Source organism: Haliaeetus leucocephalus, unplaced genomic scaffold (genome assembly GCF_000737465.1).
Source record: "Haliaeetus leucocephalus isolate CR32 unplaced genomic scaffold, Haliaeetus_leucocephalus-4.0 Scaffold162, whole genome shotgun sequence".
Taxonomy (NCBI): Eukaryota; Metazoa; Chordata; class Aves; order Accipitriformes; family Accipitridae; genus Haliaeetus; species Haliaeetus leucocephalus.
In genome coordinates, this window is record NW_010972598.1 from 7,631,269 (window position 1) to 7,657,505 (window position 26,237).

General features: G+C 40.1%; 2 protein-coding genes across 6 annotated transcripts in view; one reads left to right on the forward strand and one right to left on the reverse strand.

The window, feature by feature from the left end:
* The window catches only part of COG2 (component of oligomeric golgi complex 2), a 31,836-nt gene extending 15,845 nt beyond the window's left edge, over positions 1 to 15,991 (forward strand). For all 5 annotated transcript variants that reach the window (XM_010562672.1, XM_010562673.1, XM_010562675.1 and 2 more), the window contains 8 exons: positions 2,777 to 2,838; positions 4,139 to 4,290; positions 5,710 to 5,910; positions 6,732 to 6,804; positions 8,050 to 8,192; positions 10,476 to 10,615; positions 13,781 to 13,961; positions 15,556 to 15,991. In XM_010562672.1, coding sequence (XP_010560974.1) covers positions 2,777 to 2,838; positions 4,139 to 4,290; positions 5,710 to 5,910; positions 6,732 to 6,804; positions 8,050 to 8,192; positions 10,476 to 10,615; positions 13,781 to 13,961; positions 15,556 to 15,657 — 1,054 coding nt within the window. In that variant the 3' untranslated portion in view covers positions 15,658 to 15,991. The remainder of the gene's footprint in view (positions 1 to 2,776; positions 2,839 to 4,138; positions 4,291 to 5,709; positions 5,911 to 6,731; positions 6,805 to 8,049; positions 8,193 to 10,475; positions 10,616 to 13,780; positions 13,962 to 15,555) is intronic.
* A 5,107-nt stretch (positions 15,992 to 21,098) lies between these two features.
* On the reverse strand, positions 21,099 to 25,077 carry AGT (angiotensinogen (serpin peptidase inhibitor, clade A, member 8)). The gene is made up of 4 exons (XM_010562677.1): positions 24,285 to 25,077; positions 22,889 to 23,153; positions 22,259 to 22,403; positions 21,099 to 21,405 (listed from the first exon to the last, which is right to left on the reverse strand). The coding sequence occupies exons 1-4, from the start codon at positions 25,075 to 25,077 to the stop codon at positions 21,214 to 21,216; spliced, it is 1,395 nt and encodes a 464-aa protein (XP_010560979.1). The 3' UTR covers positions 21,099 to 21,213.
* Positions 25,078 to 26,237: the final 1,160 nt, after the last annotated feature.

Here is a 26,237-nt window from a genome sequence, read left to right on the forward strand (position 1 = left end):
TCACAGGATGTACTCTGTAAAGTGCTGGGTCTTGTAGCATTGCCTTCCCAAAGATTGCCCTTTTCCTGAGGAGCTAAGTAATAAGTTTTAGCTTACTTTTCCAGCAGGTCTTATGTACCTGTAGTATTACCTTTTACAGATCTTGCAGCTAGAAGAGAGCAGAGACCCAAGAAAGCTCCGTTTTAATTCTAGTAATGCTAGAATTTTAATGAACAAAATAGAATATAAACCCATGTTTTTAGAAAATGTAGTCTACACATCTGATTTTAGGGCTGGATAGCAAGCCTGAAGGCAAGAAAGAGAACTGTTGATTAAGTCTGCTATGACCTAAGTGTGCTGGTGTGATCTCTCATCGTCCACAGCCTTCTGAGCGTCTCTCTCTCAAAAAAAAAAAAAAAAAAAAAAAAAAAGGTAGATTTCCAAAAGAGAGGGGAGAGAAATTGATGTTTATTTTTAACCTGGATCACTTTAGTGGCCTTTTTTATTGCATAATTCTAGAACTGGCAATAACAGTACAACCATAGCCACATTTATACAGTTTCTTTAATCCAGGATAAATGTACATTGCTGCTGAAAAATTCCATCCAGGAATCTTATGAGTGCTGGAGCTAATATAAGATAAGTGACAGGAGCACGGGGCTGGGAACAGGGTCTTAGTGTTTTGGTGGTTCACTGCATTTTGTAAAATGGTAGCCCCAGCCTCTGACATCCTTGCTTGCACATCAGGTGCTGCAGCTGTGTAGTGAACTGATATGAGGATCTGTTACCTTGGGCAACAAAAGGCTGACGTTCAACTCCAATCAATTTCTCCAAACCACTTAACTGTACAAATACACGTGCTGGCCCAAGGGAAAGGGCGGGAGTACTCACTACAGTAGCAGAGCTGAGTGCACAGACTAAATGTGTCTGTGAAACTGCAGCCATTATAAACCTTTTAACAGATGTGTATCGTTAATAGGTCTGTGAGTCTGCCCCTTTTGTTTGAAAGTGCAACTTTTAGAAAAGTGACCACTTGATCAAGCCTTGATACTCTTGCTCATAAAATTGAAATGGGGCTTCACCATATTCTTTCTGTTCAAAAATGTTCTTTTCCATTAGGTATTTTGAGCTCTGACTGATTAAACTTTTTAAAAATCATTTTCCTTTAATCCAAGATTACTGTAAATCTAAATAGTGCACTATTTCAATAAATGGTTGGATAACAGGAGCTGGTTCATCTTTCACCGTGTTATTCCTATCTATTGGAATAATGTGATAACTTTTGGAAGTGCCCATGAATTCTTTAGTGCACAGCTGTGAAAATAATGCAACATATCCATTATATATGTCAGGGAAGCTTTTTCTTTGGTGTATGTTAATATCCTTAAGTCGTACGGGATTTTTATTGAAGTATTATCTTACACTATGGCATTTATAGTTAAGACTATAGAGTTTTTTCTTTTTTCAATTACAGAAATTACCCAGAACAATCAGCCCTCACTAAAGCCTTTACAAACGATCCTTTGAGGAACAGGTCGATGTACAGGCATTTCTTCTGTAGCAGTGCTAGCACGAACAGCCCCAGTAACTCTTTCCCTTGCCATTCCTTCAGTTATGTCAGTACAACTAATAGTGGAACTGTAGTGAACCCCGCATTGGGGAAATTTTTTTCCTATGTAAGAAACATTCAGCAAAAAATTATGTCATTGTTAAAAATCTGATTCCATTCTCTAATCTTTTTCACCATAAGACTTAAAGACAGTGCTCTGTCAGTGGAAGTGGTGCATATGCAGGAGTGAGGCTTTGAAGCCATTTCACAAATACTTCTAAAATATGTTTAGGTGCTAAACGTGCATCCACTCCATTAGGAGTGTGTACAAGAAAAGCTAGGTGCGCCCCTGTTCTGATCTGGAAATGGCAATTAAGAGGCTTTAAGAGCAGCCCTACAGGTTTGTAATTAGTAAGTTTGATAGAAAAGGTTACAGAATTACTATGATGCACATAAAAACAAGAAAGGGGAAACCAATGACAATAGAACTTTCTATAGGGGAGCTTAAAACAATAGCTTTGTTTCACCATTTTGTGGGAAAACCTGGTTAAAGAAGAATTTTCTGCAGCTCATGCTTGACAATTTTTAGATGAGGGAAATGCTATGTTGTTTATCCAATATGGTTTAAATATGGAAAAGTATCAGAGGTTTTAATATTAACTTTGCTGCTATACCGAAAAAAATTGGGGAGGCAGGATTTTTTTTTTTTTACTTTTTTGAAGGGTGAATTTTTTATAAAGGGGGTCAAGGTATCCTGTGAGGAACTATTGATTTTTATCAGGTACAGAATTGTTTGCAGAACCTTATGCCACTGTATGTTAACAAACATGTAGAAAGCTGAAGCCTCCCGTGTCACATGACAAATCTGAAGGTCAGCTAAAGCAAGTACGAGACAATGTGTTCACTTTTACTTTAAAAACCGTAACAAAATAAAAAGCTTCACTCCTCAAAAAAGCTGAAGACTTGACACTCTGTGAGCTATCATTTTGATAATGTTTGCAACTGTGACTAATAATTTCCCAAACTACAAGCTTCGTATCTGCCTGTAAAATGTCAAAGGTTCTCTTCCAAGTGTTGGTCTGGTTTATATCCCAATTTATGTTGGGCAAAAATAACCCCATGTTTAAAATTTGTGTATGTGCATTGATAGAACATTGAAATAATATTGAAATAAACATTGAAAAAATGTTTAGGCATCAATTTAAGCAGTTGTTGAATTGTAATATTCAAAACTTTTCTATCTCTCAGATTCAGAGAAATAGCAGGGGCCTTAGAAGAAGCACTTTCAGATACGTTAGAGGAAGCACCAGGTAAACTTTTATTGCAAAAAATAATTTCTCTATTGTGAAGGAATCGGTGGTGTAAGTAGCAGTGGTTACTGTCTGTCTGCTGAGTATTTAGTAACATGTATCCTACAGGTTCACATGAGCTTTCTGTTTTCTGATGAGCTGATTAAACAGTGTAATACATTTTTATAGAGAAGGCAATACGAGAGTACTGTTCAGTGATCACTTCACTTACTAAAAACACCCCTTTTGGCAGCAGCCATTAACATATTTGTGGAAGTATTCCCTCAGTGCAAGAAGGAACTAAACATGCATTTGGCATCCTCTAAGTGACAACCAAAAGGCTATGCTGTGTTATTGGGGCACATTTTTCTTAATTGTTGTAGGGCTATGTAGAGGCGAAAATGGCGCTCTGTTGGCAGCATTTAGGCTTCCTATGGTTTATAGTGTTGCTATCTGCTCCAAAAACATACATTGATTATGAGAAGATGAGGAGGCATGCACAGGAAGGATTAGAGTGGAAGGGAAAACGTGGTATATTCATTAGAAGTGTATTGTAATCAGAAAAACTTACTTCAGTTAACAGAGTAAATACTTACGAATGCCGCAGCTAAGAGCCAGATAAATATGTGTCTGTGTGTGTGTATATATATATATGCACACACATGCTCTCTGAAGAGAGCAAGGAGAAAAAAATCCTAACGGAGACGAAATGCATAAAACCTACCACTTTGAGGTGTTTGCCTGGAGCTTGCAGACACATTTCTTAGCTCTCTGATTGTATACTATAAAATGTTAGTGCATGAACTGCTTTAAAAGTATTTGGTTTAAATATAGGTATTCCTACTGTTTTTTAAATAAATATTTCTAGCAGATATCTCAGATATAACTGTGACAGGAGCAGTAGTTTAGTGCTAAGACAGTATTACTGTTAAGGCTGGCAAGCATGTCTAATACAACTCCTTCATAAGACAGCCAAAAATTATGCTAGAAACTTTATCTCCTGAAGTGGATTATTTGGCCAAGCTGTTCCTGCCTTTGTTGCAGGCAAATTCTCATTTGTTGCTTTTGCCTGCACAGCTACAGCAAGACTTAGTGGAATTTTAAATCTAAATCAATGAGGAGCTAATACTTTAAGAGTTTGTTTCCGACAACGCTTAATAAATCCTCTTTGCTATCTTTGTGATTGTGTCTTTTGGAATACTCTTTTTTTTACTTTTTTTTTTTTTTAACAAAAAAAATCTCGGGTAACACAATTACACTGATGTTACAGCTTTTTAAAATGTGCTTAGGAACTTGACCTTTGTTGTTTGATTGTTTCTAGCTGGCAGCTCATACTGTCTTTTGGCCACTCACATGGTCTGGACGAGTCTTCTGAAGTGCTGGTCAGATCAAATGTTTTTACCATTATTAGCACACCGTCTTTGGAAACTTAGTCTGCAAATTTTGGCACGCTACTCTGTGTTCGTTGGTGAGGTAAGAGAACAGCATGCTCATGGTTTTGGTGATTGGGTATGTCCATCAATAAGAGACCTTTTGAAAAAAAGTATGTGACCTCTTTTTAAGTGCTTTTTTCCTGAATTTAGCATTCTTTAACAAGAACACTTTCAATCAGTTCATGAGTGTGTTTTGTAAAAAGTATCACTGCAAAATATGTTATTAACCACAGATTTCAGTGCTGCTGCAGTATTACTGTCTGATGGTTGCCAAGGCTGTACTTCCATGTAGGCTTAAGGCTGCCTCTGCCACTGAGAGAAGTAGCCATAATCTTTGGGTTTTTTTCTGTTTGTGTAAGTGTTTGCTTGTTGATACAGTGAACAAGGTTGTGAAACTGAGCCAGGTAAAAACTAACCCTGAAAAAAAAAAAAGGGGGGGGTGTAAATTAATCCAGATCAGTTGCTCAGTGTTGAGACTGTAACACTGGAAGTTTGATGGGCAACTGACTCAACATCAAGGATTCCCTGCTTCTGAGCAGGAGAGGTTGCGTGCTTTGCTCTTCTACTCCCTGCTCCCAGCCATACAAGTTTCCCCCTGTTTCTTGTGTCATAAGAAGACAGCATGATAGAATAATTTGGTTTTAAAGGGTTTTCTGGAGGTCACCTGGTCCCAATTCCTGCTCAAAAGAGTGCCAGCTTAGATAAGGTTGTGCAGAGCCTTTTCAAGTTGAATTTTTAGTATATCCAAAGATGGCAATTTCACACCTCTCTGGGAACCCTGGTTCAATGACTGACCACTTTTACCTCATATTTGATCAGAATTTCCCTTGCTACAGTCGATGTCCCTCACTGTACCTCAAGGAAAAGTCCGATTCCCTCTTCTCTATACATGCCCCTTAGGTAATTGAAGACAGCAGTAAGATCACTCTTTATCCTTTTCTTAAGACTCAAAGACTCAGTTGTCAGCTAAATTGGCTCATGAAAAGTACTGGTAAGTACTGGAGTTAAAACAGAGTAGTTGAGTGAAGCATGTGCCTGACAGCAGAGGGCTAGAGGAGGTGGGAGTAAGGGTTTTTTTGACAGCAGTGAGCGGTTATGGTTTTTGTATTCCAGCATATGAAAATAAACCGTTTCTGTGAAGCAGATAGCGATCAAATTTTTGGCCCTGCACATCCCTCCAGTGCAGAAGGTCATTTGAACACCACACAGGTGAAAATTGCTGTAGGACTGGACTGCCCTCTACTATAGTGACAAATTTGCTCCAAATCATCCAACTCCTGAGTGCACCAAAAACTGTTTTAAAAATACCTTTTTTTAACGTAATTTAGGAACGCTAATATCCCTTGTAAGTGTGGCATTCTAATGCTGAGAACTTACAAGTCCTTTATGTGCTGTTTGTCCAACTTTAGCTGCCTTCACTGTTGCTAGGGCTCACTCACATCTCAATTTCATGTTTCAGGTTTCTGTAAGGCCCATTTCCAGTGAGAATATGAAGGAAAGCAAAAAATCAGTGCCAGTTGGTAGAAAGGAATCTTCTGTCAGCCTCAACCCTGGTGAGGACCAAGGGAACGGGGCTGCTCCAGAAAGTCAGCCCTTGCCTTCTGTATCTAGTACTCAGTTGGTATATGTTGCTGCAGATCTGGACAAACTCCAGGATCAGGTTTGTGCTTGTGACTTTACTTACAAAAGAATCTTTGTTGATCTTTGTGCCAATATTGTTTGGCATCTTGTTAAGGACATTAAATTGTTTAAAATAATGTACCATAAAGCAATTTTTTTTATCTTAAATGCTAAAACTGGAGTAGTCTGATATAGAAAATATCACCTGAAATAAATGGTCTACTCTGTGCTTATTTGGAATGGCAGATTACAGAGAAACCACTTCAGGTATTTAAACTGTTTTTATCAGTAGCTGCTGGACTTAACCCCTAAAATAATGTTTCTGCTCATTTTTGCTGCAGAGCGTCACTGTGTCAGAGTCTTATCTTTGCTAGTAAAAACTCTGGAGTGTGGTGCAATATTCAGCTTTAATATTATGTTCTCTTTTAAATGTTTACTGGTTTTAGTCTTTGAGGTTGAAAAAGGTTTTCTCATTATGATTATACTTTACTAATGATCCAGAACCTTGGAAAAGAGATGTATGATACCAAATTTTCTTCCAATAGGGGTGAATTCTGTGTATTTTTGGTCAATAAGGATGGTATTTCTGTAATTTGTGAAGTTGTAAGTTGCATGTGGGTTGATAATATTTTGTTAATTCTAATTATTTCCTCTGAGGGCAATAGTAAGATAGGGGATTTATTGCGTAGGCCTTAATTCCTGTGAATATTGTATTCTTCTAGTACTGATTTCCCATAAATGCAGTAAAAATGTAGAAAAGATTGAAGGTGTCTTTTGATGCACTGGAAACTTAAAGAATGTAGGAAAAGTAATTAAAATATGTTTATAACATGACTGTATCTCTTGGGTTTTTTTGTTCAGATTCCTGATATCTTAGAAATGATTAAACCAAAACTTGAAATGATTGGCTTCAAGAATGTATCTTGTATTGCAGGTAAAGCTGAGAGGCTGAATTCAGTCTCTTTCCCCTTTCTCCCAAATCCCTTCTGCCTGCTAACCAAACAAAAACAGCTTTTACACACAGTTTCATTATTTACAATGAAAAATTTGAAAATACTAATGTTTTTATTATTTAATGAAGCTTGCTTAGGTTTAAATTGTTAAATAGAAACTTTTGAACACATGTTGAGTCTGGAAAACATTTGATTACAATTGAGTGAGTCTGAAGTGCTTTGGGTTTTTAGGGGAGGGGTTGGGTTTGTTTGGTGGGATTTTTTGGAAGTAACTTGTCATTGTCCAGTAATTAGGATGCTTCTCCAGGAAATGGGGGACCTAAGACAAGGAGATTCATATCATACCTTTAAAATCCTACTTGTAAAGGAAATGGGGAAGAAGTAAGGAGAGGCTTTCCATTATCCAGTTGAAACTAAAATATTTTTCTAAAAAGATTTTTCTCTCTCTGGCCTGATGAATCATGTAAGGAGAAGAGTTATCAAAGTTTCATAGTTAAATACCTTAACTTCAGAGGACAGAAGCAATTAAGTATTTTAGCCTCTCTTTTTCTGGTTGTTTGGTTTTGGTTTGTTTTGTGGGGTTTTTTTGTAGTCTGATCATTCTTTATGTGAAACATGGAGTCTGATTTTAATTTAGTAACTAAAGCCAGGCACGTAGCTGGGTGAGTGAACTAGTCTCTGTCTTCAAGTACAGCCAGAAGTTCTGTGCTGTGAATTCCACTTAAATCTCTAAATCAGGGTTATTGGTAGATGTCCAAGTCCCTAAGAGAGGTAGGAGCTTGTGCACATCCCCTGCTCAGTAGATAGTCTGCTGTCAATCAGAGCTTTGAGTTGAGCATGTTCCAGACACTCCTACAGGGAATTTAGGTACTGTGAGAAGGAAACTGTGGTAGTGAAATTCTTTGGTAGGTCAGAGCCTTTTGATTCGAGCCCCTTGCTACATTGGTAATACTGAAAAAACTGTGAACCTGGAGAATGTTACCTGACCCCTATTTTTCTTTCTGTCCCTCCATCAGTTTTTCCAGCTAAGGAATGGTTAATGTTACTGGTGATGTTTTATATTTTATAAATGGCTGGTGTGTATTTATTTAGTAAGCATCCTGTATTTGACACCCGCAGCCATCTAGGATAGTGAGTGAGATTGGGATGATGGCAGAGTTCACATAATTTATGTTGTGATTGGGCAGGGTAGCTCAGTTTAAACTTTAGCATTTTTACTTCAATAGGAGCCTTGGAAGACTCAAAGACTTCTTTATCAGCCTGCGTGCCTACCTTGAATAACAGGATTATCCAGGATCTCAGTGAGTCCTCCTTCGCTTACCTGAAGAGTGCACTGGAAGTTCCAAGACTATATAGGAGAACCAACAAGGTCAGTGCTGGTTGCAGATGAAAAAATAAATCAGTAAGGCCTATGCTAAGAATGCTAACGGGGTAGTACATTTATGAGTTCTTCAGGCCTGTCCATATCTGCTTGACAGTCAAGAACCCTGTTAAATACCATGAGATAATTTAGTGATTTACTGTTTACCTCATTGCAAAGGAAAAAAATAATGGTATTTTCAAAATTTTAGGTAGGCTAACAAAGATGAGAGCACAGGCCTGAGATAGAAGGAAGAGCAAGGAGTAGAACGGTTAATGTGCAAAAGAAAAAGGGTTAATGAGAATAAATGTGTTGCCCTCGTGTCATAACATATACCATAAGAGGCAGTGCTGCTGAGTGGCAGGCTTCTTTTGGGAGGATGACTTTTCTGCCTGCTATGTCAAGAAACTTCTTCCCAGTGAGCAAGCAGCTTGGATTTGATTCAAGAAGTATCTTGCACAGAAGGAACAAGATGAGAATGGCTAAAAAGAGTAATTTGTTGAGAAACTAATAAAAAGTAATGGTGAAATACAGTATCAAACCCAATTGTCTGATCTTGGCTTGTTCTACTACTGTGACATGCCTTTGCCAGTCTGTCTGCAGAGTTGTGTTGGTAGTTAGCTTGGTATCATTCAGGCAACAGAGAAAGATTTGAGTAACAGGAACCACAGACTGCTACATCCTTGCCTAATTTGAACACAGAAGGCTGTTCTTTCCCATTCACCCCTCTCCCCTTGCTCTCTCTTCCTGCTTGTTTGTGGGGTCGTTTTGGTTGGGGGTGGGGTGAAGGTTACCTTGGCTCACCAAAATCAAAAGCACTTTCCTGGCTATCACGAAGAAACTGTGCTGCCACCAGCAATGCAGTAGCTACATGGAAAAAATTAGAGCTGTTAAGTCTACTTCTTTCAAAGGTATTAAATTTTCTTTGTGTGCTAAATATTTAGGGTAAGCTGAAAGAGAAGTTGTTCCTAAGGGAGTAGTTTATTACTTCAGTTTATTACTAAGGTTTCTCACTGTCTTAGTTTTAAGGACACACTTAATCAGAAATTGTATTTAAAAAACAGAAACAACCTCAAGACTAATAAAATTCATCTATGTAGTGACTAGATTGTTCTACTCTTTCCTTAAGTAAAAATATTCTTTGTTAGAGACAGAACAAAGTATGTAAGTCCAAGGAGGGTGAAAAACCCAACAATCCTACACTGCTTAGCTCAGTTATCTGAAAGCAAACTCTGCATAGTGATTTAGTGGACTGCCATAATCTCTCAGTTGTCCATGGGATGTTTAAGCAGATGGTGGGCTAACTGTGCCAAAGCAAAGACGCAGGACTTGGCCACCTTCAAGTCAGTTGAGTTGCTAGCTTGAGCTCTGTACTCAATGAGTGTGACTGCATTGCTTTCTTGGCCATCAGTCTAACTGGCTTTGTGTGGTGCAAAGCCTGAACTGATAAACAGGAGAGAGACAACTTGGGTAGAGAAGGTACTTCATTACAGTCATGTTAAGTGCTGGCAACTTTATTTTTACTATGTTCTATTACTTTGATTTTTCACCAGAATTCAGAATTTGGCATGAGGATAGTCTTTGTAGGAATTGGATGTGCAAAAGCTCTTTTGCTTGGCCAAGTTCTAAGATTTGAAACTCTTAAGAGGTTAATGAGGTATTTCAGGTGTCAGATTTTGTGTGTACCCTGGATACGTTCCATTGCTTTGCAATGCATGAGATTCACCCAAGCTATGTATGGGTCATCCCCGGAGAGATGAAGCACTCTGCAACCAAAACTAGCTGAGAAGAAGATATTGAGGGGATATTAGTTATCCCAAAAGCATTCTCCTGGAAAATATACTGAGGGAGCAGGATGGTATAAGAACAGAAGGAACAATGTCTTCAGCTTAGTGAAGTATAGTACAAAACAGTAGGCATTTTTAAAAAGGTTTAATAGTCTGTTGTGGACGCTGAGTCTGCTCAGCTTTCTCTGAAATCAGCATAAGCAGAAAGGGCATTCAGGATCACGCCCTGATAATAGGAGTGGCTGGTGGCACATGCATCTCAAAAAGCTTTGGTCATTTTGAACCTTGTTTTATATTATATCACATTGTATAACACTACCGAATGATTTTGCGATGGTGTCTTTGCTATGTACAATGACCTCTACATGGATTTGTCGTGAATGGAGTATGTATCTCTTTGCTTAGGTGCAGCTTGGCATTTTACATATGTGCTAGAATTTGGTGTTGATGCTTTCAGTAAGTAAATGGTTCTTTTTCCCCATCTTGTTTCCCTGTCATCTACCAGGAGGTGCCAACTAAAGCTTCACCTTATGTTGATAGCGCTCTTAAGCCCTTCTACCTACTACAGAATGAATACAAAGATACATTGAAGCAGCCCATGGTTCATCAATGGTTGGAAGGTGCCCTCTCTGAAAGCACACAAAAGTAAGACAACCATAGAGAACGTTCTTTGCATTAATTAAAAACTCCACTGTCCATTGAATGGGCACAGGAAAAAAACAGAACACTATGAATTAGCATAAGTGTAAAAATCCAAGAATATACCCCTCTTTTGGCAGGGTGTATTTCTTCAGATACTCTGGTGTTAGGTATTCAGCAGATGAAAAGCAGGGCAGGGAATCCAGAGACCTGGCTTCTGCTCAGATCTCTGCAAATGTGACATTGTGGATAGGGCATTTGAAAAATTGTTTGGCTGTAGTAATGCAGCAGTGAACTAAAAATTTGCATTTTGTTTCAGAATTAACATAAAACCTTAACCTCATGTTATTTTCAGTGAACAGTGGTTGAATTTTCAAGAAACTTGAGTTATGCTTTTCTTTGACTTTTTTAATGTATGTAATGATTGTCTAACTTTTTAGTGGTTTAAAAAAAAAAGCTTTGGATTTTTTTTAACTGCTGAAGAGGTAACTTCACGGTTTAATAAGGCAGTCATAAAGCAATACCTTCTTTAGAAGATCTTCTGCTTCCTAGTTAGCATCTTGAAGACTTCTTGAGCATGAATATCCATCTGAATTAAGTTCGTTATTGGATTTTGTTTCTGTCTGTTTGTCTAGCTGTATTTTAAATTCATACTGCTGTGGGATGTTGCATTCTGTGAGTTCAGACAGTTAAAATGAGTAACATGAGAAGGCAATACTTTTTGGAAGTTTTTCCAGATGATTTCACTGGATACCCCCTACTTCTTGCATTGTGGAGAATTTATTCCTTGCGCCAGCTATAATTTTTTATATCTCTGTAATCTTGCTTCAGACTAAAGAGTCCCCTTGCCGATTTTGATGTTTCTTTCCTCTTCCCTTCTCTATAGTTGTTGTTTGCTCATTTTCTTTGTCCTTTCTGGTCATAGATGGTATGGTCAGAAGAATCCTTGCAGGTTAAAGTGTGATGCTGTGATTTCTGTCTGTCCTTACATGGTTTTTCTAATAATTCTTAGCATATTGTCTTGTCTGTTGGCTGCTGCCGAGCATTGGATTAATGTTTTCTGAGAATTAGCCACATAATACTGAGGCTTCAAACACTAGTCAGAACATGAGTTCTTGCCTGCCCTTCGCCTCCTTATCCCTCCCTGCTGCTCCACTTCTGGCACCTCTCAGGTACTTATTAATGCCCGATGCCTATGCAGCGCTTTGCACTCACTTTTTTGGTTATTCAGAATAAATTTAAAATTATAAGACAATTTTGACACTCAAATATTCACCAACTGTCCTTAAAATTATTCTTAAGTATTTTGGACAGGGCTGAGCATAGATTGGTCCGGATTCCACTGGTCACTTCCATTTTGCACAAAACCTGCTTTTTCAAGCTTGGTGTCTCTTTTCTTAACCAGTTATTAGTCCATAAAAAGAAGCTTGTTCTTAACCCACAGCAGTTATGTTTAGGTAACGTTGCTGAAGGACTCCAAAGATTTCTGGAATGTCAAGTTGCGTGCTTGTAGAGCTAAAATATCTTAGAGAGAATTCTTGTCTGTCTGTCAGTCTATGTACCTCTCTGTGTCTAGTAAGCCTTGCTTTTAAAGAAAGCTTCAGTAAATCTGGTGATACCATGCAAATTAAGTAGCTGTTCTGTAGTTCCTTGGATCCAGCCAGAGCTTTTTTTCCCCCAAAAGAGCGGTTTCTCACCTTCCATGTCAGCATTGCCAAAACCAACTTAAGTGCTAGCTTAAACACAATGGTAATAGTTAAACATGGGTAAGATCGGCAGGGTCATTTGCTAATTTCTTAGAATTTTCTGTTGAATTCTGTTTTCATAATTTGTTGCTACTATTCTTATCAGTTTGTTTTAAAATGTCTTATCCTCACTGAACAAGAAAAGAGGCAAAGAAACTGAATTTCTTAAATGGAGGAATATTGTAGTTTCTTCGTTGAGAATGTAGATGCAAGTAATGAATTTAATTGCCTGCTGTGACAATATCTTCTGGCATCCAAATGAGAAAAAACAGAAAAGAGCATAAACTGGTTAAAAACCTCTGAGGACTAAACTTGCTTATATGGCAGAAGAACTTCAAAGTACAGCAGAAGTAGGAAGTCTTCACAAGTGAGTGGTACTAGGAAGTACCACAACGTATGAAAAGAGAGCACGGTTGACTTCTATTGGTATACTTTTACTTTTTGTAGAATGGTATCTTGAAACAGCTTCCATGGCACTGGCAGGCACTTTTTCTTTAGCCATTCCTATCTAATTATCCCTTAAAAAGCTTGCCTGCTTTCTGTTGCCTCCCTTTTTAAAAGTAAGCACTGGGAAGATTCTTTCAACTTCCTTAATTCTTACAGTAGTTGTTTGATTATGGATCCTCTAATTTCCCACTGTTGCTCTATTTTCTCCTCTTAGCTATTCTTAACAACTTGCTGTCCTGGGCATCTGTTAGTTAATTATATGATATTATGCCTTTCCATTTAGGCATGAGATTTCAGTCCATAAGGCTTTTGGAACTTTTGCTGATTAGTTGATTTGTTTACCTTGTTTGATTCTATGCTTGCTTTATTGTGGATCCCGGTATGTGGGAAGTGGTGTTTTATTCCGTCTATACTATTTCTAACTTGGCATTACTGTTTTTCTGACTTTTCCTGCCAGCTTCCTGAGAGTCCTGTTTAGATCAGTTTCTTCATTTTAGAAATAGGCACTTCTGACTGATGTGCACTTGCACACTCTCATATACATGCACACTTCTATAACTTGTCTAAAACTATGTATTTTTCGGTCTGTCAGGCTGTTATTCTTGTCCTGCTTGTAAAAGGAATTTAACTTAGCGCTCTATTGGTTGTAAATAGAGGCTGATTCAGACTTTTTGAAATTGAGCAATTGCATTCCTTGGTCTCTATGGAGTTCAAACATCTTGAGCAGGTCAAAAATGTTGTGATAAGAAGGAGGCTTCAACACTGAATAGTAATCTTCAGATTGACCTCTAGAACTAATGATGGAAATACTGATTAATTGATAATGATGGAAACATAAGTACCTTCCTCACAAGGAAAACCATTCCTACCAGCATTGTTCAGCATTTTTCTCAGGGCCAGTGGTGTACTAATGTGTATCAAGTAGGCTTTTCTGTAACTGTGTAATTTTTTTATTTCTCATTAATCTTCCTTAATTTAGGTATTATGAAACTGTATCTGATGTGCTAAGTTCTGTTAAGAAAATGGAAGAGAGCCTAAAAAGGTTGAAGCAAGCCAGAAGAACTACAACTTCAAACCCTGTTGGTACAAATGGGGGCATGAGTGATGATAACAAAATCCGACTACAGCTGGCCCTAGATGTTGAGTATTTTGGAGAACAAGTAAGTTATGAGGAACAAGTTTGTTTACTGTTACTACTGGTTTTGGAAGGGAGTGAGATATAGGAGGAAAGGGAAGCTTCACTTACTTTTTTGGTTTGGGGGGGGTTTGCATTGTTTTTTCGCATCTGTATAATGGAGGTGACTTGAGACTTTGGTGATTGTAGATACCACTTGAGCAATGCATGCTTTCCTGTCCTTTCTTATACACATGCATAGCTTGTGTTTCTTACTATTCAAAATTCAAGTACTGCTTAGGTGCTTAGAAGCACAAAGAAGAAACACTGTGTGGACGGATCAGAGGGCAGGGACCTTCCTTAGCTCTGATGGAAACATCTTTATGGCCCTGCTTTTGTTTGCCTTCTCTCTGGGTATTTCCAGCCTTGAGTTACTGCATAGTCAAGGGTCTGTTCCCAAGAGCTTTGAAGATGTTAGCCTTATTTTACAGATGTTAGCCTGTAAGTTCCTTTCAGTGCCAAATATGAAACCTTAAATAACAAAACAAATAAAAGAAGAAAATATTCCAGGAAGTGTGTGCAGTAGCTACATCAAATTGTATAGGCATACTGTTTTGTACTCATTTTTTTCTGAAAATTATATGTAGAAATAAACAAATGTTCCAAGTGCAGGTCCATATCATTAGTTGCAAACAGTTGTCATCAGTCTTGTTTATGAGCTGTTGATGCATTATAACACGTAGATAAAGCCTGTATGTGAGCAAATGCTTTTCTCATATCTGAGACCTACCACAAAGGAAGAAGATTTGGGTGGAAGTACAGAACTCTTACTAACAAGAACTATTATTTGGCGGTTTTTGACTGGTGTTGGGCTTTTGTTCTTTTATTCCTGTTATGTGCACTAACATCACTCCGATGTGAATTTAAGCTGAACTGGGATAGATTATTCATAATAGTTCAGGAGCTGTTTTGGTACACGTGAACATTACAAAGAGTTCCAGCAGCAAATACCTTTTCAGAGTCATTTCATTATGGTTTTATTTAGATCCAGATTTTTCTTCTTCAGTGCACTCTTAGTTTTCTCATGGTTGTATTTTTCTAATTGTCAGAGCAATAGATTTCCTGGGTAAGAAATGACTCGTAGCAACCTCTCTGTTTGTAGAGTTGTTTTCATCCCCCAGGAAGTTCGAAGCTAGAACCATAGGCCCTTGCAGCCTATTGAAATGCTTTCATCATCATGCTGTTGGCTGTTCTTGGATGTATTCATGTTTATCTTTAAAGTTTTGCCCAGAAACCTCATTTGGGGGTTGAAAAAATTTCAGTTGAAATCAATGCATATGAAAACAAAGTTACAGCCAAGTTTCTCTCTCTGTTTCATTGGAAAACTTCCAACTGGCTTTAGTTACAAGTTGCCTAGAAGATGGTTCAATATTTCCCTGCAAGACACTACATTAACTGGAAAGACTTAACTGAGTGAAGTTGGATACAAATTTTTTTATAGTGTGCACTATATGCAGTTGTGTTTTTTTGCCGCATGTTGATGCAGGACAACACATGTGCTTTGCTAAATGTTTAAGTAGAATAATTAGTGAGTTTTTGATGTTTTAAAGAAAACTGATGTTTCTTATGTGTCTTTTTAGATACGAAAGATGGGATTGGAAACAAGCAGCATAAAAAGCTTTTCAGCCCTTACAGAGCTGGTTCTAACTGCCAAGGATCAGCCTACAGCAGAACAATCCTAGATGTTTTCGAAAGCATGTGATTGAAGATAAACAATGTCCCTAAAAGAAAGAGAATTTAACTCTTCTTTATTTTACCAAATAAGTAGCAATGAAGTGCTTCCTAATGTATCTCGAGCAACAAATCAGTGCATCTTCTGTCAAGATAGGCTTGTTTCACCAAAAGACTGAGAATTTACCATAGTTTTCCATTATATGGAAAGCAATGAAAAGTTCTAAACTTTCTACTGTAGAATAAAAGTGGAAGAAAATGTTTTTTTATTTTTGTTGTACATCTTAAAATGTAGAAGAATGAACTTATATGATGAAAATAACATGTAATAAATTGTCTTCCTAACTTTTGATGTCCCATATGTTTTTAAATCAAATGTATTCATTGATGGCTGTCAAAAGTTTTCAAAGGGACTTTATTCCAGCTCTTCTGGAATAAAGAAAGTGCTTACAGGGATAGGAATCTGCTATTTCTTGTTACTGCCTTGCACTTAACCTCATCGTGGGATATAGTTAGCTCTTGTTTGGGTTTTGAATGTTTTCATTTTACTGATTTGGTTTTTTTCATGGACCTTGTTCGTGAGGAAAAAAAGCATAAAAAAAGCTCTTAAATTACTTTAAATTTAAAAAATAATTTCTAGTATCAGTATCTAACTTCTACTGGCTGTTACGTTCAGGCTACCTGTTTTCCTTCAAACTAAAACTTAACTCACTAAGCTAGAATTGACTCAGAGTTGGCGTATTTCTGATTTGTATTATAATGTCTGTTAGAATTCAGGGCAATATTTTGCCTGAATATGTGTAGAATTCTTGTAACTTCAAACCTAGTTACTTCAGTACAAGCTGCATCTTTATATAGCAGGAAATTTGAAAGTGTTATTAGGGTTCTAAATGGTAGAAGGATTAACAAAGAGCTCTCTTGAACCTAGAGTGATTTGCCTGTTGACATTTCTCTTTTGTATGTGAGGGACAGGTAACAGTCTGGGCACAGTAGGAGGTGAATTTGAGGCTTTGAAATGAGAGAATGCTCTGTGTGAGTGAAGGAAGGTTTTGTTTGTGTGTCTTTTTTTTGTTTGTTTGTGTTTTACCCTGTGAAAATTTAACACTGGAATTCTAGTTCATGTTTATTAATTAAAAATACCCATTTCTTCCTAAAGTATTTAGAGAGCTTGGATCTTAATGGGGGAGCCAAAGATGATGCAAATCTTCCAAGTACTTAGAGATACGGAGTTCGTAGGGCACAGCTGTTACATAGCATTGAAGTTGTAGTGAGCAAACCTTTCACAGCATTGAGGCTTTTATTCCTCACTGTTGGAGAATTGACCATATTTTAGTTGAGCAGACACAATTATGTGATTGCCGCTTTTGAAGCGATTAGGATAGGTGATTATTATGACTTCTCTAAAATTAATTTTATGAAGGGGGGCAGTGGGGAAAGTACTACTGCTTAAAATTATGTTGGTTCTTCTTGGATTTAATCTGAGTAATGGAGAGCAGGATTTGGCTCTTCTAATTTTCTTAGCATCTCTCTGTTCATGGCAACACATACAATTGAGAGAGCATCCAAATTTATTTCTGCACACAGCAAAGTGAACCAACTTGCTGGGTGTCAGGTCTGTTTGTCTCATTCAGGGATGTGGAGATCCTCAGCCAGCCAAGGGCTTAGGTATACACTGCTGAATGAACGTAACTCTTACTGCTTATGGACAAGAAGTTTGTTGACTGTATTGTATTTTTCCAGGCTTCTAACTGATGAATCTAGAAGGCTTGGTCTCCCTGTATCTCTTCGTTTGCTTTTATTAAGAGTCAGGAGTGGAGGTGTCTTGCTACCACTAGCTACTGTTGTTTTCAACAATTTTTCTTGTTATAAAATGAAGGTGTAAGTTATAGTCTGAGACTGAGATTGCAGTATTGTAAACGCATTGTCCAACTTCTTATTTTGGAAGGTATGTATCCCTGTAAGTCTAAATTTCTGTAACAGCTGTCACAAAACTAGCAGATGCTGAGATCTGTGCATACTAGTGATTGAAGATAGAACAGCTTTGTTTGTATCCCCCAAAATCAGGGATAAGGATGCAATCTGTGTACCAAACCAAAAAGGCATGAAAAGGTCACTTGCCCTTTTGTTGCATGTGATTTCCTGCATCTTCCTGCAATAGCACAACTTCCTACTTGTCATCATCAGCTTGCTGAGTATACAGGCTGAATTCTGTTCTTTCCTTTGAAGACCAGCTTGAATTTCAGGGCAGGAAATAACATTGTATAGCAAATCAAAATTATTGAATGGTCCTATGATTGCTGTAAATGTCTATGTTGCTGGTTTTATGTCAGTTCCCTATCTTTTATTTTTGTTCACTTGAATAGCATTTAATTTTCTTTCAGTGGTATACGACATCAGTTAAAAATTTGTGTGATCCCCCTCTTGAAAGAAAGAAGAGGTGTGAATCGACTTTGTCTTTGGTAAAATGAATTTCAGCATTTTCAAATGCTGTGGATCAGTCAGGAGGAGAGGATCTATGGTGTAAGTAAGTGTGTTCTGATAGAGATGTCTTCTGCTACTAATCCTCTTCTATTCCTCAGATTTTTATGGGATTTTTTTAAGTGCACTTCACTTCATGACAGCAATGCAGATTTTGTGCCTTTTTCTTCTTCCCTTCTAGGACCTCTAGAAAACTTGCTATGCCTTTTTAAGTCTGGAAGGAGTTTAGCTGCAAGAGGTTTTCTTAATAGCATTGAGGAGGGAAAGAGTGGTGGCATGTTTTCCTCTAAAACGGTAATTGGATTCTCAAGTGTGTGGGTTATATCAGAAGTGGACCAGACTGTTTTAACCTCATCACTTAAACATAACAAGCAATATGTATATTTGGCTGGACCACTCAATATTCAGGAATATTTACTCTCCTTTTTCTATCAGCAGTTGTATTTTCACGCTTGAGCTGGAGGGATGAGGAAGCAAATTGCCTAGGTTGTTTTTGTTTAAGCTTATCAGCATAATTTTCAGCTATGCTCAGGTATAAACTCTGTTGTTTTATCAAAACTTAAGAAGCCTGTCCTTGTCTTTTTCTTTCTCGAAATCTCCCACCTGTTAGAGCATGATTTTAGACGCTTCACTGAGTAGACTGTTGAGCTGTAGACTGCAGCTGACAGCTCAGTGTGTGAATGATGCTTAGGATGCTTGGAACGTGCCTCATGGTGTGCCTGGCAGAGGAATTTGGTGGGACAGGAGGAGACCGCTGGAGGCGAGTGAAAGCTATAAAATGCCATAAAAATTTTAGGTGTAACATTGATCTCAGAAACAAATTGCAGGAGAGCGTACGTTGTTGGGGAAGCGGAGAGAATTAGTTGGGTTTTTGGGGGGTGGTTTGTTTGTTTGGGGTTGTTTTTTTTAACCATTTGAATATCTGGGAGAATGGGTACATGTACACATAGCTTATCTTTTTGGTACTGTAGCACTTGTTCCAGCACCTCTCTCTTCCCAGTCCTTGCTTTGGCCAGTATACTTTAGTAGTATAGTTCCCTGCCTCTGTCCGTCCTTCCTTCCTTTTCTTCTCCAGGGTGTCAGTGGAGAGGTGCTCACCACCACAGAGTTTCTTTTCTGAAAAGTGTTTAGTTTTGTGGGTGGTGGGTTTTGTTTGTTTTTCTGCCTGTGACCACTGAATAGGGTGTGGAGTCCTCCAACAGCATGCAGCCCCTGCCTGTGAATAATGGCATTTTGTCCCAGAACTTACTGGCAGCGTGGCCAGGGGCTCCCTTCCGTTATCCTCCATCTTCATCATGGAAGCGGAACATTTTGTGGTCTGAAATTTTATTTGTGGCTGATGCTACCATCTGACTTCCAACGAGTAAATGGGATAACTTTTAAATTAGCATGGACACTTGGAAGCTGCCTCTTTCATGCTTACAACTGTATATTTGGCTGTGTTGCATGATAATTTGCAACTTACTGTCTTAAAAACCATAAATCTGACTTGGAGCAAATTTCAGAAGCCAGAGCAAGGGATGTAGTTATGGACATAAACCCAACCGAACTGTGGCAATGCAACTTAGAAGTGGTTTTATTTGCATCTTTCCATCTCTGCATATTTATAGTTAATTGGTTCTGTATATAATACAAGTACAGTATTTAGATGTTGGAGCATCTGGAATACATACGCTGTAACTGGATAAATATGCGGATGCTATACCGTAGCACTTAAAATCCTAGTATTCTCGAGAGTGAGTTGTGGTTTTTATTAGTCTTTTCCATTAAGCTAGAAGGATCTGTCACGTATCTACATCACCGATAGCAAGCCACTGCCATTAGTGGGTTTGGATTAGACAGACATTTGAGCCACTGTAGACAACAATGAGCTACCGTGCTCTGTAGGGTACATCTGGCATCATATAGCAAAGAGGTTTGCGGTTCTTTTCTAAATGCCATCAGTGCTAAAGACAAATCTAGAGATGAGAGGTGGAAATCCTTGTTCTGCTGAGAGGCTTTCCGTAGTACCAAGATTTCACTCCCAGTTCCTCGCTTCCTAATTCAAGAGTCATCTGATAATCTGTTATTCCAGTTTAATGTTTCAAACCTTTATGACTCTGCTAAGAGTTGGATTGGACCACTGAAACCTTTTTATTCATGTGTAGCAGCACATCCACCATTTATACTAGTATAGATTATTGCTGTTAATACTAATTTTCAAGAACATATGGTTTGGATATGTTAAAGTTGACAGATCTGGGCTTTAACCAGTAATGTTCTTTTTTGCTATAAGGCTGTAATAAATGCCTCTCAGGTTAGAAAGTAATCCAAGGAATGGAATTGTATTGGAATAGTAGACCTTATTTTTTTTCTAAAAAAACAACCCAGAGATAATTCTGTCAGGCTATGAGAATTTATCCAGCACAGTTCATTAATGCTACCAAAACCCTATTTTTAGCTTTTCCGTAGAGTTAAGAAATGAACGTATCCATCTGGGCTGCAGAAAGAAGAAACTTCCTTTGAATGCGTTTTTGCTTCCAAGGCAAAAAATCTTGTCTCAGTGGGACAAGTGAAGCCTGCCCGTGCTGTTGGCAGCGTTTTAAAGGAAAATGTTGCTGATGAAGCTAGAAATCTCTGTGGATAACTGTAAAACTTTCATGGTAACATAGAAGGGGGTCTCTCCTGCAAAACTGACCAAACTAAAGATTAAAAAGTGACCTCTTAAAGAATGAAGAGGTCCTTTTCTGTACCTTTCTATAGTAAATGCCGCTTGCACTTATAAAACTATATTTTTCAAGTCAATGCCCTGCTGGCTACTGCTTTGTCCCCACTGCATCGAAAAAGGGAGCTGAGGGCAGAAGGGAGACAAAGTGGGAATAAGGAAAGAAGAGAAGCTGGAGGAAGAGTTGGAGTCACCTCAGGTGAAATAGATGAACAAGGATAAAATGTTGCAATGTTTTAGCTTAAAAAAGCTGTATTTCAAACACTACCTGCTTTGTCTCAAAGCTGAGTAGAGCACTCAAGATCATAAAAATAGCTGATGAATAAGAAAAAGGTGATGGGAAATGTGCATCATTCCCCTCCCTCCCCATCCCCTGTGCTTGCATTTAAACCCCAGATAGAGGGTTTGTTACTCTGCCAAGGAGAAGCATGGCCCTTGACTTCTCTTCAAAAACAGCTAAAAGGAATGGCTTGTTCAGTGTTACATCCAGGAACACTGCATCTTCCTTCTGTGCTGCAGGGTCTTCTGGCTGATCTGTTCCATCACCGGTCAGTTTGAAAAAGGCTTTATTTATTACCTGTAAAGCAAAACACATGAGTGACTCTGGAGTCATCAAAGCATGATAGTGAAGAGACAAATGAGAGTTTGAATAAATTATAAAGCACATGAAGAAATCAATAACTTTGATCAGCTGTAAGCAGCACAGGATAGACTCCATGGATGTTTAAAAAAGACGCTGGAGTACTTGTTCCATAACGTGAAAAAGCTCTACAACTGTTTGTACACTTGGGCTGTGTGAAATCCTGGTACCCTTGAAGCCCCTGACAGAACTTCCACGGTAGGGCACCTTCTCAAAATAAAATTAAATAAAAGTAAAGGCACTCAAATTATACTTCTGGAACATAATTTTTCACCTTGTTATGAAAGACAGCCCTCTCCTGTCTTCCCTGTGGGATTTTAATGCTGCAGCCTGTTTTCAAGTGAGATTGTGTGCCGCATGCACCTCTGTGTTTGCAGTTTCTGGGAGTAGTAGTCCCTATGTGATGGAGGATTATCCTCAACAGCCCGGTAGCTGCAGCCTCTACTACGCACTCCAGCTGTGGTGCCTGGAGGTGTTTGAGCTGGAGGTGGTAATGAATGTAGCCTAATTTGTACATACAGTGCCCAGCACACTCAGATTTCGAAGTTCATCTCTGTGTTGCCTGTTGTGTTTGCTGCAGTGATGAAATTTGAATAGTTTAATGCAAACCTGTTGCTGCTAAGAGGTTAATTTAAGGAATATTTGCATCGTTCAGTCATCTTGAAAGTCCCTTACCGAGCATGTGTCCTACGAGGCTCTGACTGGTTTGTTCTAAGTAAATTTATACAGTTAAAGGGGCTGAAACTGAGCAGGAGGCTTATTTTTTAAATATCAGTGACATATACTGTACCTTTCCAACTGTTAGATTGGCATCACTTATTTTACTGAGATCTGCCCCCTTTCCCAGCAGTGCAGGCAGTTCTATAGCTGCAAGAAGCTCCTGTAGATCAGAGCTGCCTTCTATTGTTAACTCAGGCAGTGTTAATTTAATTTCTCTGCAGAAAAGAGAGAGAGAGAGAGGGAGACAAGTGAGTGTGTGCTCTCCACTATGAAATCATGGTGTTTGGGCAGTCCTGGGGCACGGGCATGTGAAAACAGCCACAAGAAGTGTTTGGTATGTGGGGACAGACAACTACAAAGGGCCAATGGGCATCATGTTACTGTTTCCAAGTGGGAAGTCACCCTAAATCTGCCCTGGGTACGCTATTAAACCCCAGATCATCCCACTTCATGGGTCCTGCGTTGTCACCTGCAGAAAGGCACTTGCTTGTTTCCTTGAACTACCCCCAGAGAAAAAGCCGATGGCACCAAAGTCAAGCTCCCTCGGCATGAGGTCCGCTGCATTTGCAGGTGTTTCTCTTTGTGCTGGGTGTTAAACCCTCCCTGGCAGGATCCGACCCCGGTCAGTGAGCAGGCAGGCATGCATGGTACACCCTGTCCCATTCGTCCCTACAGCAGGGTGCCCGTGCCCGTGCCCTACCTTGGGGACAGCTGCTGAAGCCAGGCTGACGACTGCGACAGCAGCTCCGACTCCACGTGCTCCAGGTCGCTGCTATTGACGGGCTGCAGCAGCACCAGCAGCGCGGTCTTGCTGATGGGGACTTCCACCACAGAAAAAGTCCCGCTGGCATCAGTTTTGTACTTGAACGTCCCTGGGACTGACAACATAGGGACCAAGACCTTCGTGTTTGAATCCACCCAGAACTCCTGAGGCTCTTTGAGCCGTGAGGCTTGCTTAATGTTCACTGAAAAACAGATTGAGAAAGAAATTGATTCTTCTCTTTCTTCACTCCTTCCCTCTGCCCCTTAGCTGGTATGTATGTTTGTTTAAAAACAACACACTGTGCATTAGACAAGGGCTGTGTGTATAAAATCATGTTTAGCTACCGTAAACTTACGTATCCTGCCTTTAACGTGCCTTCTGGTAGCATCAGACAGAGGCTGGTGCAGGCTCACAGCACAGGGACCACGACCATCATGACTGCGGCCAATTCTGTTATATTTCTACTGGCTTTGTGCCCTTTCCTGGGCACATTTCTGCTTGCTTGGTTGCCTGCTTCCTCACAAGCTGCCCCATGGCTCCAAGTTGGCTTGCAGGCCTACACGGAGGGTCTGCTGGGATTTTCTCTCCATCCCTCGAGTGGCAGCGATGGCACCTTTGGGAACACATCCATCAGGGCCAGCCTGTGCTGCAGGAGCACTCTCAGGCAGCCGGGTGGGCTCGGGAGAGGGAAGGGAAGGGAAGGCAGCACGAGCTCTGGCTGAGGTCTCACCCTTGGCGATCTTACGAACCAAAGCAATGGGAAAGGTAGTAAGCATAACACCGAAGTGTTGATTGAGCCAAGGAGGTTAAAAAGGACGTACCTGAACGCTTGCTAAACCTTAATATAAATTTCTTACCCAGTTCACAAGTATGGGAAGCCTTGCTCTCACCTCCCGCTGCTTCTGCGCAGCTTTGCATTTCAACATGTTATCTGCTCACTGCCATAGATCAGTGCTGCTGCCCAGTTAGACAAATAACCCTATTGGCATTAAAGAAACTACTGCCATCAGCGAGAAATGCTGTGCAATCCTCTCTGATTGACCTTCCCACACTTTTCCTAATCCTTAGCTTCCTGGACAAGGAAAATTTCTCGGAAGCCATCTCCCTCCACCTCTTCCCCGTTGCCCTTGCTGGCCCGTGGCAGGGTGCAGGCAGGACCCCCGGCACAGTGGCAGGGAGCAGGGCACTGTCCGTGGAGCAGCGATCCAGCCGTTCATCTGAGCCCTTCCCTCTCGCCGCTGGTCAGGCGTGACTGTCTCCTTCTTTCCCGGAGCAGAGCCGTTCCCCGTCCTCCACCCAGCCTGCCCCCGAAACGAGCAGCGCTGCCTCGTACCTGCCAAGCGGACGTCCACCACAAACAGCAGGTTGGCGGATGGGTCGATGTCTGTCAGTAAGCACTTGCTTCGCCCCTCGCTTTTGGCCTCCACGAAGGCGTTTATTTGCTTTGCTGCCTCGCTTGGGTTTGTAAAGTCAACAGCTCGGGCGTAGAGAGCATCGGCGGAGGGGAGCAAGTCCTGCACGAACAGTTGGGACAGAGGTACGCCGGGGGCAGAGAACAGGCAGAGCGTCTTGGAAAAGAGCAGCTCCTTGTCCCTGCTCTTGACAAGGCTTTCAATCGTCCTCAGGCTGGAAAGGACTTTGTGTCCGTCCACCCTGGAGGTGCATTCAGGGTCCCCGGAGGGGGGAACAAATCCCAGCAAAACTTGCAAATCAGCTGCCGTCTGGTTTGAGGCGCCCAGGTAGAAAGACACCAAGGAGCTGTAAAGACTGGTTGGGGACAGGAGCACGTTTTGGCCCCGCTGTGCTTTCCGCAGCACGCTGTAAAACCGTGCAGCCAGGGTATCCACAAGGTCCTTCATGTAACTCAGTTTCTGCCTCCCCGAGCCGCTCAGGCTCGGGGCTTCCAGCTTATCCTCGTCATTCAGGTGGTCTTCGTAGGCAGGTGTGGTTTGGGACTTGATGGAGATGGGGACAAAAGTTTTCTTTCCCTCCTGGACCAGGCTTTCTAGTTCCTCACAGGTACTCTTGTTGAAAGAAAACAAATTGAAAGGGTGGACGTAGACCCGGTCACAAGTCACTGCGGTGAGGCACACCAACAAACAGAGAAGACCTGCTGCCGGGTTCATGTTGAAAAATTGCTTCCAAGGTGTCTGCTGAAAGAAAAAGTGGGGAGGAAGGAAGACTGATCAGCCTGTTATAAATACAGTTTCTCTTACTCGCAAGGTGAGGTGCTAGTATTGCGTTGGAGTTACAAAGGCAGGAATTTCAGTATTTAGTGCTGGCTGGTCTGACTCTGCCCCCTGAAAAGCCCACGGTGAGATGGCCACCAGTTTCAATGGCGGCAGGTGGGGAAAGGCGAAGCACAGATTTGCCTCCATTACCCGCTGCAGTACCCTAACGATTTAGCACGGGAAGCATTACAGTTGGGTATGCCAACTGGTTAGGCTTGCAAACTAAAGTGTGCTAGTTCTGGCAAAACATTATAATAATGCAACTATATTGCTTCTGGGACCTGGCCAGAGCTGTCTCTGCGAACTGCTGCACTAAATCTTGCTGACACATGGACAGGCTAAGCGATTTGCCTGCTGTTAAGCGGGAAGTGGGTTTGGAAACCAGGTCTCTTAAGGTCCAACCACTGAATGATCCCGCTTTGTATGTCTAGTCAGCATAACACTTGGCACTAGCAGAGTTTTCATAGCCCGGTGCAAACATTCATTCTAGCTTCTAGGCAAACACACTCAAGGCTTCCTTATACAAATGTGCTAACGGTGAAACCACCTTCTTTATCTGAATACAGAGTTGGAAGGGGTAAGCTGAGTTTTGCTCTACTGTACAGGCAATCTTCTCCTGCGCTAAAAGAAAGACCACCTGCTCCTCTTGTTTTTCCTGAGGAGTAGAGAATTTTACTGGATGTGGATGTCACTGGTGTTTAGCACAAAGGCTCTGATATGTATTGGGAGTGAGAAAGTCATGGGCACACATACACACACATACACATGCAAAAGTGCTGACAAAATTTGCATTTGTATAATTCTCACTTTTCCTACATTCAATTTTTTTATAACTAATAGCTCAGCTGTACCTTCCCTGGATTTCTAGTATACAACTTTGAATTTCTGTATTTGAAATCCAAATGTGCTGGAAATTATGCATCTATAACACTTATCATTGGCCAAAACGCTGTTATTCAGAGCTGTATTTTTATTCTACTACTCATTTCTTGTTTATTGTGGCTCTGTTCACCCTCTTTGGCCCTTTCCAAGCTCTGCAGAGCTCGTTGGATGGG

Bases quoted from the DNA above. Each gene is read 5' to 3' on its own strand.
- AGT (XM_010562677.1), bottom strand. From the start codon at position 25,077: ATGAACCCGGCAGCAGGTCTTCTCTGTTTGTTGGTGTGCCTCACCGCA. The intron at 23,154-24,284 runs GTACGAGGCAGC...TCTGTTTTTCAG, and splicing joins GGTGGACGTCCGCTTGGCAG to TGAACATTAAGCAAGCCTCA. The intron at 21,406-22,258 runs GTACAGTATATG...TTTGCTTTACAG, and splicing joins CCAATCTAACAGTTGGAAAG to GTAATAAATAAAGCCTTTTT.